The 17606-nt window shown below is 40.6% G+C and overlaps 1 protein-coding gene across 1 annotated transcript in view; it reads left to right on the top strand.

The window, feature by feature from the left end:
• The window catches only part of ARHGAP31 (Rho GTPase activating protein 31), a 529489-nt gene extending 512619 nt beyond the window's left edge, over nucleotides 1-16870 (top strand). The window contains exon 12 of the mRNA XM_086935536.1: nucleotides 8501-16870. Coding sequence (XP_086791662.1) covers nucleotides 8501-10930 — 2430 coding nt within the window. The 3' untranslated portion in view covers nucleotides 10931-16870. The remainder of the gene's footprint in view (nucleotides 1-8500) is intronic.
• The last annotated feature ends 736 nt before the right edge of the window (nucleotides 16871-17606 follow it).

The raw sequence follows: 17606 nt of genomic DNA, 5'->3' as shown, positions 1-17606 counted from the left end.
ACCAAAACTTAAGTTTAACTGAGACAAAATCCTAACTTTACTACTCCTAAATGCCCTTTGTGAATATCAAAAGTCGTAAAGTTAGGATTGTGTCTCAGTTAAACTTAAGTTTTGGTCTTAAGTTTATCTTAAGACCAAAACTTAAGTGTAACTGAGACAAAATCCTAACTTTACTACGCCTAAATGCCCTTTGTGAATTCTAAAAGTCGGTAAGATAGGCTTTTGTCTCAGATTACTTTTGTGAATCGGGCCCCACTTCCCAACCTTAGGAGTAGAAAATGTAACTGTAATACATTTATACGTAAATGAAAAAGTATCTGTCTTCACCTCAATTACATAATTGTAGCATACACAAGAAATTATAGACATATGTTACAGACTGGAATGGCTAGGTCCGCTCCATTGCATCTTTTCTATCCTATCAAACCCTTGTTGTATAGCTTAAGAGCGATGCTGGAATTTCTTATCAAATTACCTTTTTTGGCTTGTCTAGCATTGCAACAAAGTCCAGGTCCCCCTTGCCGTCACCCCCGCTCGCTCCACACAGTCTTGACCACCTTCCAAAATGATTAAACTCCCACGTAAACATACATCGCTCAGAAAAGAAAAAAAAATGACCAACAACTATTTTCCCGCCAGACATCGAAGTCCAAGTGGTATAAATTCAACTCTAAAAACCTAAATAGACAAGAAGCATAATGTTGCATCACCTGCAAGCTTTATACAGCCTCCAGCATTACTCTTACTGCATCTCCTTTAAGAAGGCCTTCTTACCCAAGTTAAACCCCACCATCTCTCCTGTGTGCTGTCCAGCATATTCATCACCATGTGATGCAATATCTAGTATTTGCAATTTTCTAGTTACATCATTAAACCTTTTAAATTCAGATCGTGCCTGTATTTCCCTGAAAAATGCATAAGTAAAAACAACATGGATACAGAAGCAGCATTCTAATGTATGTATTACATTTCATGCTCAGCATTAGTTTTGTGTTGTTAACCCAACATCATCTTGCTTGCCTTTCTTTGGATATTTCTCAAGGACCTTTCAGCAGTTGAGAGACCATAGTCAATCAAAATATCTTCCTGGAGAACAAGAAGCATGGGCTGAGGGATCCACAGAAGGAATGAACAGCTCTTTAAACATTACAGTATATTTGAAGCACATGTCAAAAAAGGATTGTGAAAATGGTCCATTGTTTTTTTTTAAACAATTCTAGGAGAAACTTAAGGTTTTTCTTCCAAAGTATTAGTTTAAAAAACAGATAGTCATTGAGCTTCAAATAACTTATTGCCAAGTAAGTTGTAAATAAAATTAACAGACAAGCATACACATTTAGAGAAAATACATTTTTTGGGCTTGTAAACCACTGTCGAGAAAACACCAGTCCTTGCTCAAAGATACCTCATAAAATCATTTTTATCGCAATTTCAATAAAGTTAACTGATGGAGAAAGAGGTTTAATGAACTGTAAACGTTTAAGGCAGACTGAAAATGTGCCACAAAGGACAGAAAACATAGAATTTAAAACTTTAGTAAGAAATTGCTGTGGTGTAATCTTGCATTCATTTCATCCCATGCTGCTGCTGCCTTCTCATTCAATCTTTCCTGGAAGAGCTCGGCAACGAATGGGTACAAAGCCAAGATTCATTTGATGATCTTGTCAGAGTAACACGAAAAATGGGCCAGCCTTTGCCATGGTGGACTCAACACCGGAATGCAAAAATTGGATTCTGGGTCCTCCAGCAGAAATCATAATTGGTAATGATGGCGGATGCTTCTCTAGATGGCTGGGATCACATATCCAAGATTTAGGGCCATATGTATCATTGAAATTCGCATTCGCAAAGGCCGAAATTCGCAGAATTTCGGCCTTTGCGAATGGGAATTCGCAAAATGATATGTATGAAGGAAAATCCAATGCAAAATAAGGAATCGCAAAATTTGTGATTCCTTATTTTGCGATTGCATTTAAGGAATAGCAAATTTTGCGATTCCTTAAATGAAATGTAAGAAGGCAAAAAAAGTTGGTAAATAGCCTTACGGAATAGCAAATTAACAGCAACTTCTAGTTGGTGGTAAGTTGCGAATTGCTTGAAAAATGCACATTTTTGCATTTTTCAAAGTTCCATGTGACGCAAATACATGCCCTTGGGGCATGTATGTGCACAACATGTGCACCTATGCTTATTTCAGGGTTGCAACAGGGTGTCCTTTGGACACCCCTGCACCCTTGAAATTATTCTCAATTTGCGATTAGCAAATTGCGAATTCGCAAATTGAGAAAAATTCCCATTCATTCCTCTGGGCCTCCTGGCCCATAGGAATGAATGGGAAAGTATTCCTTAATTGCGAATTCGCAATTTGCGAATTTGCAATTAAGGAATATCAAGAAATTGCTAAAAAAAATGCGTTTTTCTTGATACATACCATTTTGCGATTCTGAAATAGCGATTTCTTAAAAATCGCTATTACAGAATCGCAAATTGGTTCCTTGATACATATTGCGGCCAGTGGCATTTGGTCGGTAAATGACGCACACCTTCACATCAATGTCCTGGAGTTTTGGGGTATAGAATTATGTCTACCGTCCTTCCTCACTAGGATCACAGGGTGTTCAATACTATTATAAATGGACAATACAGCACCCATGTATTATATAAACAGACAGGGAGGCGCATGGTCTTGTCCCCTACCTGGAGGAAACACTGAAGTAATGGGATTGGGCTATTCAACACAACATGCAATCAACCATTGAACATCTCCCAGGCCTGAACCAAGCTTAGGCTGACTCGAATGCGAAGAGTGGGAGTTCCACCTAACTCAATTGAACAGAATATTTCTTCACAGGTTCAAACCGAAAATGGACCTGTTTGCGGCAGCTCAAAGATAAAATGAAAGATTTACACCAGCAGACACACTGTCCAGGGGACGCAGGAGAAAGCATTTTCAATAGCATGGCCAGAGAACTTTTCCTGTATTTTTCCCCACTTTCCCTATTACCCAGGGTTTACAACAAAATGAAGAGAGAAGCTTGCTGCCTGGTACTTATCACCCCAATGTGGCTGAGGCAATGTTGGTTCACAGAGCTACTTCTCCACTTAGAACAGCATCCAATTCCACTTCCAACACTGCAGAATCTTCTATCTTGCAAAGAAACTTAGATTTTACACCCAGATCCAACACTTTTGAGTTTGCTGGCTTGGCTCCTGAATACAATGACTTCTGCCGCTTCGACATTACTGATGTATGCAGAAAAATATTATCCAAAGCTAGGGAACTGTCTACTAATAAAACCTATGAAGCAAAATAAAAGCGTTTCTATATTTGGTGAAACCAACACAACCTGTGTGCATTTTCTTCTGCTCCACATCTTACTGGATTTTTTTCATGCTCAGCCATGCATTTGCATAGGTCCATTTAGAGGCCGTTTTTTGCTATAGAAGGAAAACGGATCAACCATCCGTCTGGTCCAATAGACTCATAAAATAATTTCTTAAAGTGCATTCTAAGGCCTTTCCACCACTGAGACTTCCAGCGTCTCCATGGCTTTTTTAATACAGTACTTTCTCAACTTACAAGAAATCCTTTTGAACCTTTACTCAACCTGGATTCAAAGTTTCTCTCTTGGAAAGTTGATTTCCTATTATCTTAAACTTCAACAAAAAGCACAAGTGAAATTCAGGGATTCGCGAAAGCAGACTTTTATTTAAATGAACCAGTGGTTCTTAAAAATGTCCTTAAATATCCTAGTAATGTAGCAGAAGGAGCACTTCATACCCTGGATCTTAGAAAATGCCTAAGATTTCATTGGACAGAAATGCATTTCAGAAAGTCTGATCAGCTACTTGTAGCTTATGGTCCTCCGAGGAAAGAACAATCTCTATCAAAGCAAATTATCGCTCGTCGGGTATCCGCAACCATAGTGTACTGCTATAATAAGGCTAGCCATTCTTTAGAGGAAATGCTACTATTTTACAAGAATTGCCTCAACATTAATTGTTCGCTGGAGTGCCTCTTGCACACATTTGTAGGATGGCAACTTGGAACAAGAGACACATCTTTACTCAACATTGCTGCCAGAACTTAACAGTGCAGAGGGATGCTGCAGTGAGACAGGTGGTTTTACTTCACTTTTTTAACAGAGGTGTGCTATTTTTGTATTTAGTTATCCACCATCCATCTTTAAGATGTTTACTGCTTGCTACTCTGATTCAGGAATGCAAATTTAAGAAAAATCCACTGCTGGAGAAGGAAACGTTTACTTACCTATAAGTATATTTCCCCAAAATTGGAAACTTTCATACATTCACATATGACCCACTCTCCTCCCCAGTATGGGCTCACCTACATGTTATCTCTCACAGTTGTACAACAACTTCTACTGTATTGTGGGCTCTGGAGGGACTAGTGCTCTCCGAGCTTGTCTGATTAGTTGAAGCTTGTGTTATTTAATGTGAATAGGTTAATAATGTGACCATGTTACAACTTTCCAGTCTAAGTTTAATATTACGCTGTTCAGTTAGACAAGAGCAATGATTTAGACTTGTGAAGCTATGACAGATGCCTAAAATTGAGAACTACAGGTAAGTAACCTTTTTCTTTTGCACCAATATAAGTTGAATCAATTAGTATAACAAACACGCCTAGACGTGGAGAATTAATGTTATAAAAGGTCTGCTTATTTCAGTCTGCTTGTCCCACTTACTTGTGTTTTAATCTGCCTTCTCTTTTGCTTTTTCCCCTATTCTCTTATTGGACCAGTAGAAGCTCTGTTTTCTATTAAGAAAAAGCCTTGCAAAACTTTCAAAACAATTGCATTTATTAGTTTTGATACTGTCCTCTCATCCAGGGCAACAAAACACCTATAAATAAAAACTCTTGCATTTACAAATGTACAATAATTCATAAAGAATACACTATAGACAGATATTTTAAAAAGTTAATATAGTTCCATAAACATATTCAAGTATTTGAAACTATGATAGCATTCTATGTGTGTAGACAAAGTGTAATCTATAAAGTATGTTTAAGGTGAAATACTCTATCTCTTAAAACTATGGGGCATATTACCAACAACTAGCGATAATTTTTGTCTCTAACTTGTTTAGAGACAAAAATTATCGCCGCACATCGGCGATTTTTATCGCAGATAAACCTTGCTATTAACAAGGTTTATCGCAAATGCGATAAAAAACGGCCGAAATGCATGAATATCGCTGAAAAGTCAGCGATATTCATGCATTATCGAGCAAATGCTCTTAGCCATGTTATCCACCTCCCATTGGATAACATGGCTAAGAACTGCTCAGGGCAGGTGTTAGCTTTTGGAGATATTCCCGCTTAGCGCGAATATCTCCAAAGGTTGGTAATAGGAGATAGCGATGTTAGCGACTGTTTTCAGTCTCTAACATCTTGGCACGCCCACTTTGCATCTCATTAGTGATAAATATCACTGACATGCAAAGTGGGGCCCAAGATGGTCGCTATCTCCTACTAGCTGTCGCTAACTGGTGTTAGCTACAGCTTGGTAATAGGGAGATAATTTTATCTCCGCTTTCTTGGCTTTTAAAGCCAAAAAAGCGGAGATAAACCCCCTTGATAATATGCCCCTTTGTTTCTCATAAATTGACTGCAGCAAGCTTTAAGAGCAGGGCAAACAAATAGGACGTGTTTCTAGTCTTGACCCCACCAGAATGTAAAGTGAATTATGAATACGGTAGTCCTGCCCATCTGACAGTATAGCATCCTAGAGGAAACTCCCCCGACTGCACGGAAAGATTGACAATAAGCACCTCTATATCGGTTTGCGGTAGCTTAAACAGTGCAATGGTTTCAATACTGGTTGGTTTTCCCTGATAGTAGCCATGGGTTGCAGCATAAGCGCAAACTGACCGTTCCCTAGATGGTGACATATTTATCCAATTTCATACTTAACACTGCTATGTTGTCAAAGCATGAAGAGTTTTTCTAAATTCCGGCTGTCCTTTCGAGTAGCTATTTTTTTCCCCTCGGGACTGAAGATGGTGGAGCACAGATTTACAGCATATTTTGTGATTTGGTGGCAATTTTGAGAATTCCTATTTGGACCCTGTAGGAATGAGCCACACCAGGAGTTTGGAATGGAGCTACTGGGAAAACATTGTTGAAATTAAGGGTCAAATATAATTACCCAGCTGGTTGCATCCCTCTAAAATAATGTCACAGGAATTTGATCTGGGCATTGTGCAATTGAGTTATGGAATTTGCGATGTTCTTCACAAAAGAGTTAGGAGTGAGGTTAGAAACTGAGAGAAGAATGAAGAAAGATACAGAACAAACTTTGCTGATAAAATTGTGAGCCTAGAATTTAGTTATAAACCCTACCCAAGAAGGTTCAGAAATCAAAACTGATGCCTGGGTAGTAGTAGAACCAGTGATTGTAGTGACAAGAAACCAAAATGTATTTTAGACAGATTTATAGTGTAAGTGCCTTGTTAGGAAGTACCATAACATTCAAGAAATCAGACCTTAAAAAGAAAAGCAAAATGTTTGGGTATTTGGAAATATTGCTGTCTGTAGTGTCAGGTACATTTGCAATAGAATTGAAGCACATACTTTCTTAAGAAAGAAATTATCTGGTTGAACTATATTAAGATATGTCAGGATTGTCTTCATGCCACAGGCAAAAGGTCTTCCCCCTCCTTGAATTAGGGGCATTATTATTGTTTGGTGAAAAGTTTCACTTTATTAATAGCCGTCTCATACCTTAGTAAAGTAGTCAACAACTTAGGAATGGCCAGTTGTTCTTTGCGAAGTGCCTCTTACATGAGACCTATCATCCATGCCAGTATTGCTTGGTGAACCTGTGGCTCATTGCCTCTATGTCATTTTGACCCCTGGGTATTAGGACATGTATTGCACAGTGACACTGGTGTCAATGCCACAGATTTAGTGGCTAGGTGCATTGGTGCTACCTGTATCAGTGGAACATTCTTCTGAAACAATACCGGATTTATGTGTTTCACTGTACTCTTTGTATAATGCCCACTATATTTTGTTGTTTGCTCTTGGTGTCTGTGACAGAAGCTTGAAGTAGCTTAATCTTCTATAGGTTTTTAAGTGGTTCTGACCTTATTGTGTCAATGCACAATCCGCAATGGTTGGGGAAGTTTTAGAGAGTGCATCCCGTTTGATAGGCATTTGATACACATGGTGATGGCCTCCGTCCTCTGCTCTGCTGTTTTCTCCACTTCGATTATATTAAAACCTTGGAGGTATCACTGACTGAGGATGTCTTCACTACCTTGCAACAGCTCTAGAGGGGATTTCCTGGAGCCACAGAGCTCTTCTTTCCTGCTGTTCTCACAGAATGCTCCAAAGAGAGATCCCCTTGTCAGCGGCCGCCACAAGAACAGAGAGCCACTGACCATTCCTTCTCCAAATAGCCCTTAAATAGGAGAGTTTACTCAGTTGCGCCCAGGAACTGCATCTAGATTATCTGCCTCTAGAGTTAAAGAGTAAATTGTGTAAACTCCTGACCATAAATAGGCCCTTCACCACCAGCTAAGACCAATAGACTATACCCTGTCTCTACGGGCCCGATTCACAGAATGAACTTAAGACTCAATCCTAAACTTACTACTATTTTGGTAATCACAGAATGCACTTACTACTTTTGGCATTCACAGAATGAACTTACTACTTTTGGCATTGACAGAATGAACTTACTACTTTTGGCATTCACAGAATGAACTTACTACTTTTGGTATTCACAGAATGCACTTACTACTTTTGGAATTCACAGAATGAACTTACTACTTTTGGTATTCACAGAATGCACTTACTACTTTTGGCATTCACAGAATGAACTTACTACTTTTGGTATTCACAGAAGTTAGGATTTTTTCTTGATTGTCTTAAGACAAACTTAAGACAGACTTAAGTTAGGATTTTGTCTTAAGTCTGTCTTAAGTCTATCTTAAGTCTTTCTTAAGTTTGTCTTAAGTTTGTCTTAAGACAAACTTAAGACAAAATCCTAACTTCTGTGAATACCAAAAGTAGTAAGTTCATTCTGTGAATTCCAAAAGTAGTATTTGCATTCTGTGAATACCAAAATAGAGGTACGTTTAGGATTGAGTCTTAAGTTCATTCTGTGAATCGGGCCCTACGTCATCATCTCTTACCAGTGACTACTAAAGAAACCCCTTCCTTCCCCACTTGCACCCACTGTACATGACAAGCATGTGCCTCTGACCATACCCCTTTCCTTGGTACCACCAGCAGTCAACCCCCTTGCATGCTTTACCAAACACCTCTATATAGCACTTTTCTCTTCTACCCATTGCAATATTCATCCCCTTTAACTAGAAGCTGGTCCCTTCTCTCCTCCCTCAGTATCCTTTCAACTTGTTCTCGCTCTGTCTACAAATGTCAACAAGACTTGTCTATTGTGACTCAGACACATGCTTGCATGTATAAAGATGAGTGGATAATTCTCAACTTCTTTATGCTCTACAGGTGAGGGATGACCTTAATCAAACCTTGGTGGAAACACTGTGGCCAGATATACAGCAGGAACTGAAGATTATTGAATCAGAGGAGGAACTTCTTAATGCTGAAAAAGCTTTAAATGTCGTCCAAGCTCAATCAACCTGTGCAGACATTGGCGCTTCCTCTGTGTCAAACACATCTCTTGAATTGGAAAGTAATCCTACAGTCACTAAAGAAGACATTGTGGATACAACCATTCAGGCTCACGAAGGTGCTTTGGCCAAAGAAGCACCGAACACAGGCATTCCTCAAGTAAATGAGCCAGGAAACAATATTCATAAAAATTGCAAAACAAGCCCTATGAAACTGGAAGATCCTTCTCTTGAGACAGCATCTTCAAAATGTCTACAAACTGCTATGGATGCCCAGAGCAGCACTCCCCTGTGTCAAGATGAAGATCGTCATGCAAAACTACAGCCGAAAGATAGCACTTCAGAAGAACTACCTCCAACCCCAACAAGGAGAAATTCAGAACAAGTTGGCTTAAGCCGCAGCACTGCCACCCAGCAGCCCAGTTCCTCAAAAACAAATAATTCCATTTTGGCAGGAACTTGGGGTCAAGTTAAAAAGGACCTCTTAAAGATCCGCTCTAGGGGGACCAGAGAAGTCAAAGACCTGCATTTACCTTCAAGTAGAGATGAAAATCAGCGGCAAAAACCAAGTACCCCCAATAAAGCTCAGAGGTCTTTGGGCAAGGACGAACACTTGACTTGGGCAGATGCTGTTCGAACATTTGATTTGGTAGAACCGTGGGAAGAACACCAGTGGGTCACCAGTCCCCTTCACTCCCCCAAACTGAAAGATATCCAAGAAAGAGAGGTGCAAGAGTTTCTGCCAAACAGAACTGGTTCACCAGTGGAGTTCAACAAGAGGCCAGAATTCAGTCGCAGTCTTTCCCTGGATAGTAAAGACAGTCGTGTGAGTCGCTGGACTGTAAAAAAGGCTCATGCAAGAGAAACTGAACGACTCCCAGAAAAAACAGGAGCTGGAGAAGAAAGTATAACATTGGATACCGTCCCCCAGAATTCAGGGCAAAACAGCCAAGCGAACATTTCTGGGGAGCCATCCAAGTGTGAGGAGCTGTCACCTTCACATATCAATGATACTTCTAATGGACACATGAAAACTGAAGAAGCGTTTTGTGTTCTTTTGCCTCCTACAGATCCAAAAGTGATTGAGGAAGAACCTCCAAGCTTGAAGCCTCTACAGTCTCCTTTGCACTTGAAGCCAGGGGATAGTTTCCCAGCACTAAATGAACTTAAAGAGGTTTATGAGCATCATCTCCCCAAAACCGGACCAATTCCAAACCATGAATTCCTGCCCAAAGAACCTCAGCAGACACCGGCTAATGAAGAAGAAGTGTCCCATAAAGCAAGGCCCTCTTCATTCAATTTGGAATCACTTCTTTCTGGAGATGATTTTTTGAAGGTGGAAAGCCAGCCTGTTGGCATTCAAACTGAGGTCAGAGAATCAAATGCTGTAATGCCAACAAGCCTGATTCCACAATCAAGCTGCAAAGCAACAGACCAAAACAAAGTGGACTTGTGGAGAACTCAGTTTGATGCACAAGAACTGGATTACATGTCAATTAGCCATACGGCTACTGGCCGTCGTAACTCTGCACCAGTGAGCGTCTCTGCAGTGAGGACCTCCTTTATGATTAAGATGTGCCAGGCTAAAGCGGTGCCCGTCATACCTCCAAAACTTCAGTACACACAGATTCCACAGCCACTGCAGACTCAAAACATTGATTCCACGGCTCCTCCCTTGGACCGAGAGATAAATAGCCAGTCAGATTCCAGGCAGACTTGCAACCCAGCCAGAAGCCACCAGGAATCTCCTAATTACCCATGGACTGAGAAAAAAACTCAGGCAGAAAAGGAAAACAATGACCCAACTGCTGTTGACTCTTCTTCTTCCTCAAATACTTCATCCATCCTTCCTCCAGACCCATCTCTTTCCGACCAGAGCACAAGTTTTGATGCCCCAGTATTAAGGCGAAAACGCACTTCCGATGGGGAGACTACAGGGGAAGTCTCACTTTCTTCCAAAATGGAGAGACCATCTGGGTTTTCCAAGCCTTCCTATAGATCAAGGCCAGGAAGGCCTCAAAGCCTAATTTTGTTTAGCCCTCCCTTCCCCTTCATGGAGCATCCATCATTGCTGGACTCTAGGACACTGCTCTCCCCTATCAAAAGCCCTTCTCATTCCAACTCCCAAGACCCGGTTTGCGGCGAGCAGTCTGGCCACCCCCGGACTCCGGATGGTGTCACCCTCAGGAATAAAATGACCATCCCAAAAAGTGGCCAAAGACTAGAAACTTCTACCAGCTGCTTCTACCAACCTCAGAGGCGGTCAGTCATCCTGGATAGTCGGAGTAGCCGGCAGATAGAGTAACAGTGCCGGGTAACCAAGGTCGGCCAAAATGCCAAAGGCAGTATTATGCAGCAACATTTCTATGCAATAAGAAAAAAGTTTTCCTTTGTGCAGTATGCTTCTGTTGTCCTGTATTTTTTATTGTGCTTTCTGCAGAGATAATCAACTATAGGTTTCTATTTAATGTGCTGTTCCAAAGAGCCGATGTAACTTCCTCCATCGCCATCCATCCACAGGGTACAGTGGAGCCTCCATCAATAAAACTGTTAAATGAACAGGTAGATCAGGAATACATACAGCAGAGACCAAATCCATGCTGCCACACAGTAGGCCTGGGCGGTGAACTTCGCTCCGTTCACAGAGTTTACAGAGTTTAGGCACTCCGCAGAGCTCGCGGAGTGCAGAAAACTCTGCTTTGCGATGTGCAGCAGAGTTTTTTCCCCGCTCGCAATCGCGAATGGTAAGTTTGCGATCGCAAACAGTAAGTTCGCAATTCGAGCTGCCGCTCGGGTATAATTTCTACCCGAGAGGCAGGAATACCAGCACAAACTGCAGTTCGCATTGCACTCCGCCACTCGTGGAACTTCGCAGAGCTTTTTTACTATGCAGAACTCCGCGAACTACACCCAGGCCTACTGACACAGCTGAAGCCTGGTATTCTGTAGTGTGCCATGCTTTGGAGCTCAGGGAGCACTATGTACAGCTTGCACTTAAGGTCAGAGCCCCGAACAGCAGCTAAGCTAAGTAGGGGGTTCAATCACCACAGTCTGCTCATAAAGAGAAACAAAAAAGATATTTTTTTAACTTGTTATTTCCTTTGAGAGTTTCTTTGTTAATAATGCCACACAATGATTGCACATCAATGCCTTGAAAATAGACGTACTTTATTTACAATTAGATTTTTGGTAAGTATGGTAAAGACATTTGGTAAGAGTGTATGCTAGAAAAGACTGTGTTACCACACCCATTGTACTTTACTGAACTGGATGTGAAAGAGAGAGTTAGTACGTTCACTGGTGTTGTATGGTGACCCCATGATGTACAGCAGTAAGCAGTGGCAGTGTTGTAAATTTTCAACAAGCCAAGTAGAAGGTCACATGACATCTGTGGAGCAAACGCTTCATCAGCCATTTTGACTTACAGTCCACTCCCCCATTGCTTTGTGTCTACAGCTTTTATCAAACATCTTCCCTCTGGTTTATTTTCCTCATGCTCCCTTTCCCCAGTCCCTCTCTATAATTATTGTTCTCTGATGAGACTACCATTTCTCATCTAGACATTGGTTTTATGAATGTGTGTTGGTGACCAACTTGGATCCCATGGGCACCTAAAATAAACCCTCCTCCTTGACAGATAGCCACAAACACACAGGAGTGCCAACACAGGGCAAAATACAAGGAGAGAGCATGGCCGCCATCAAACCATGGGGCTGTGCTAGGATATGATACCTAAATATGAAATTGAGACAGACATGTGTCTAACTACTGCATCCTATTTTCTGACCCCTGACGTATGGGACCTCCGGCTCCAGTCTTGGTGGCTATTTTCTAAGCATTTTCTGCTTTGCTAGAAGGATGTTAGGTATGGAACAAATACTTCATTTAGTTATTCTCTTAATAGACATTCCAGCTACTGACTGACCAATCCACTTCTGTGTCTGAGTACTAACATTTGGAATCATGCCAAATGTGGACAGATATTGTATGTCATTTCTAGGGAATACTTTTCTGGCCTGATTGCTATCACTGGAGTAAACATAACCTAAAGTTGGCCCTTCTCAATGATAAGGCCCATGCTTCCATGCCTGCTTGCATATACCTACATGATTTACATTGTGCAAAGCCGACCCTCTCAAGTTGATGGACACAAACTAAAACGTTATAAGTATCATGACTAAAATATGACAGTGGAGTATGGTACCAGAGGGATTCTAGCTGATTCTGAAAGTCAGTGCACTAAAAGTTGGATTTTAAGTGTTTTTCAGGAAATGTAATATAGCATAAAGTCAACAATATTGTAATGGACACTCCAGAGCACACACCAAGGACATGATTAACCAGAAGGCATTGGCAACAGATATTAATCATTTTCACAAATCCACTCCTTTGCCCCGGTGGGAAATGCACAACTGACTACTTTATTCATCTTGGATTAAAATCTCCTATTGAGCTAGGCATCAAACTTATAATTGTTGTTTTAGTCTGGAAGGAGATTGTTTTGTCTCTTTTTTTTACTAACTGTAGAAGGTAGACAGCAGATGAAGAAGCCAGAAACTTTGTGTATATTAAATTGTAAATGTTAGGGGTCCAATGAAGAAACATCATACCCTTTACTGCACAAGATCTGCTGATCTTGCCAAGTCACTCCTTAGCATTTCTGAATTGTCCCTTTCAAGGATAATTTGTGGGAGTTGTAAGATTGTAAATCATGTGGTCTCAGAACAATTGTGAATGTGTGACTCTTGTATGATTAACTGTAAAATCCACAGAAAATGGGAAATCATTTCTCATGTATGCACATACCTGAACAGGCTGAAGGCCTGGACGTGAGATGACAGCCTGTCTGCCTAGGTAAAATAATATAAACCTTTGAGTGTAAACCAGATTTTGAATGTACTCTTCATAGTTCAGAGTACCACATTTCACTAAAAAAGAACAATTGTCTATTGTTTGTAGAGATGTTCAGACATTTTTGTTCCTCGTGCAAAAGAAAAGAAATTCTAATGTCACTTTAACATAGTTGTAGTACTACTAATTCTCAATTTTTATTAGTTATTTGGTGTAAATATTGCCATAAAGTATACAATTTTAAATATCCCTAAATTATCAGATGCCTGTTGTTCGTCTGTAAGTGGCACCGCTTTTTCTTGCTACCTTCATTAGTGCTATTCAAAGTCCAGAAGTAATGATCTCCACCCCATCGGGGAAATTTCACAATGTGAAAATTCTCCATTGAAATATTTGATGAAGAAGTTAAGACTTGTGGTCAACTTCTGCAACATACTGCTGTTATGATTGCATATGGGCAGTTTGCATCAGTGCCAATTCAAAAATTCTCATTGGGTTGCAAGAGTTTAAGCCATAACAATCATTTCAAATTCTTAAAAGCACTTAGCTGTTATCATTCAAATACTCTATTTCTTTTTGTTTTGATGTTAATTGTATCAATAATATATGTTTTCTATATTTTTTTTATAAGTAACATCTTTCTGATGTCTTGCAACTTAACTGATAAACAGGTCATAAGACAGGAGGGTCTCCCCAATATGTTGCATGTTGTCAACATTGTAGTGGTCTGCAGCAGTACCCCAGCATTCTGCAATAGTCTGCCACACCCAGTATCGGCCTACAAAACCTCTGCAGAGCTTCCAAAGCAGTGCATGAGTCTGCCATTGAGCATAATCCATATACAAGACACCTATTGGTGTTCCCTAGTCTTAGGTATGCTCTAGACTTTAGAAATTCCAAAACTGAGGACAAGCCTTGCATGCAATAAGGATATAAGTATGTAAATCCAAGCAAGCTCCCTATTGCTTCTGGCTTCCAAATCTGCACCATGAAGTAATCCCAGTACTCTGTAGGACTATGTGGACATAGAAGTTATATCCTACTGATGAGTGAAATTGAATGGAGCATCCTTAGAGAAAAGCAGAGTTAGGTTCTCTGTGGCTATTAACTAGAATAGGAGTTGTAGCCCACCCTAAGTGTCACTTGGCTTGATAGGGTGGGAGGTGGGGACCCCAATTATGGATTGTTAAACCATCCTAAATTATTTTTCATGGAAACCCCTAATTCAGTACATACAGGCCCTTTTCTGGAGCATGAAGGGGTTGTGCAAAATTTAGTGGGTGGTTGAGGAAATACTGGATGGGTGTCTCTTAGCCGTCCACATTCCTCTCTCATCCATTCTGACATCTGTGTCTCTTCGTGCTACTGTTGTTTCTGTGTCTCTTCATGCTACTGTTGTTGCCACAACAGCAATGCATCGCTGACGGATGCAGTGAAAACTCCACCATTGTGGCGATACAATGTGACTTTGAAAAGATCTCCTGCTCATTTAAGCAAGTGGATTCTCTCAAAGATAGAAATAGGGGTGGTCTTTTTCCCAGCTGGGATTTTACAGACAGGAAAAATAATTCACAAGATTTGTTTGGTGTTTTCGTACAAAATGCTTTTTGTACTTTTATAAAGACCTATAAGACACAACTTGTGTTTTTTTTAATAGGCCTGAGATCTCCAAGCCGCAAGAAATGTAGAGATTGTATGTTGGGTGGAAGAGGGTACTGAAATGTTATTGTGTTTTTGATCACACAAAGATTGTTAAGGGCTGTGTAAAATGTTATTGCGATGAAACTTCAACAATGCCCCCGCTGCGGCTTGGGTAGATACATTAATTCATCAGGCATGGCCAAGGGGGCTAGAGAGTTCATAGATTACAAGGTTTAAAGAAAGGAGTCATTAGCCCAAAAGAGAATAGGCAGAATGATAGGAACAGTTGTGGAGGTCAATTAACATCAGTGGGGTGAAGGCAACTGGCAAGAAATGAAAATAGAATATATGACTCAGAAATCTACAGAGAAGGGAGGGGCTTGCTTCCCAAAACATCAATCTCTTCCAATATTATGGAGACAATCACTCTGTTGACGGGTGCATTTAATTCTGAGTTTACAGATGTTCGGCCCTTATAAACCATTTTACTGCTAATTACTTCCTCTGCATTGTAGATTGCAAACTACCCGTGGTAGTGAAAGCATTAAATCTGTTTATCGGTGAGGGTAGAATAGGGACAGATTGCGTGGACCCCAAAAAGATTATTGAAGGAGACAGGAGCCCCAAAAAGATTATTGAAGGCACCCCAAGATAGTAAAGTAGAAATCTTTGTGAGTTGTTGTTCAAGAATGGCTGTCGGTCCCGTGCGTTCTGGCATCATAGCAGTGAAGAATGATATTTGTTGCTCTTACTGGTCTCTGGTGAGCACTATGGTCCTTGCAGAATACTCTGAGTCTGCTGAATTCCTTTTCTCAGGCCAGTGAGTCATGTATCCACAAAAAACAGGGTTTGGTTACTCGTTCAGGGACTGGGAAATCACAGTGATTGGAAGAAAGATGTATGCAGCACCTAACAGAACCTATGTCACTGCAAGATCTCTGAACAGTATTCCTTACCATCTCTTGGGCCAGCAAACATCACCCATTAAAGGAATCCTGCAACCTCCACTTGGGCAAAAAAGAGACACTTGATACGGCTCCTCTTAAGTGATCTACGGCTACCTGCTAATTTTACTTAGAAGTGACCAAGTGACCACTGCAAAATCTAAAGTTTTTCACAAATGCTTGAAATGTTGATACTTTGCTCTATACTCTCTCCTCTATTGTAATCCCTCAGTTTACTTCAGGAAATAGCATTTCTCTCCAATATAAGCGATGGGTGACGCTGAGTACATTATCGGAACGCACATTTTTTGTTCCTCTCCTAGAGCCTGATGTGGGTCCTGTATATAAGCTCCGGCGAGATATGCTAATTAAACTGAGACATCAATGGTAGGCAGTCTTCACAAAGAAGGGTCATCTCACCAGCTGTAATGTGTAATCATACTGTAGATTAATTAGCAATGTTAACTCTTTCCTTCCACTTTCTTCAAAAGCATAGTCAAATGGGCATGCATCAGTAGCAAAGCATACTTTTAAGAAAGAGGCGTGTGGAGGCAGCCATTTTACTGTGATGATTAAATTATAATGAAAATATTGGTTTATGCTTAAGTTGTAGGAATGCATGAGCATTATACAATAAGTGGCTCCACCCACTTAATACAGATGTTAATTCCACTGCATTGAAAGGATGAGAACAGCCATTGTGTTAGAATGTGAAAGAATAAAAGGAGAATATTGCGTGAAAGATTTGCGTGTGTCAAAAAAATGTGGATGTATCTGAACTCTGTTAAATAAAGTTTTAAATATATATAAATGTATAAATATAAAAGGTATATCTATTATTGTATATCTGTTGCATAAGGTTAATAGTAGGCAGTGAAACTGACCATTTTAACTGGATGCTGAGGCAAATAAGGGGTGAACACATTTTGATGGTATATTTTCTTAATATTTGATGCATGTTACTCACTTGCCTAGAGTTTGCCCGAGTTATTTCTTTGTCTGCAGCACATTTACTTCAAATTTAAGAGTCTATGCCAGAGCTTTCCAAAGTGTGTGTCCCGACACAGTGCTGTGTCGCCTGGGAATGGTGGGTGTGTCGCCGGCACTTAGCTCATAATTGCTGCTAATTAAGAGGCATTCTTTGAAAGAGTGTCTCGGAGTCAGCCACAGCAGCGCGGACTCCGAGACACTTTGCTCTATGGGGGTAGGGCGATTCACACCAAAGCCCCATTAACAAGTAAAAAGAGTGGAAAGGGGCTGGCGTGTATGTGGGCGAGAAGGATACCAGGCAGAGAGCAGCGCTGAGAGTCGACAGATGACTTAAGCAAGTAAAGACAAGCTAGGCCAGGAAGCAGCGCCTCATAAGGCCCAAGAATGGGTGAGGTATGGCAGGGGTCTTTGTTGCTTGGGCATCAGAGAATGGGATGCACTAGGAGAGTGTGCAATCGTACAAGTCTGCCTCTGCACCTATGACAACATACAGCACAGTAATATTGCATTCTTTTTACATGCTACCTTTTTGGAGTGATCCTGGTTGCCTAAAGA

Source organism: Lissotriton vulgaris, chromosome 8 (assembly GCF_964263255.1).
Source record: "Lissotriton vulgaris chromosome 8, aLisVul1.2, whole genome shotgun sequence".
In the NCBI taxonomy this organism is placed as follows: Eukaryota; Metazoa; Chordata; class Amphibia; order Caudata; family Salamandridae; genus Lissotriton; species Lissotriton vulgaris.
This window is presented reverse-complemented; position numbering and strand designations above follow the sequence as displayed.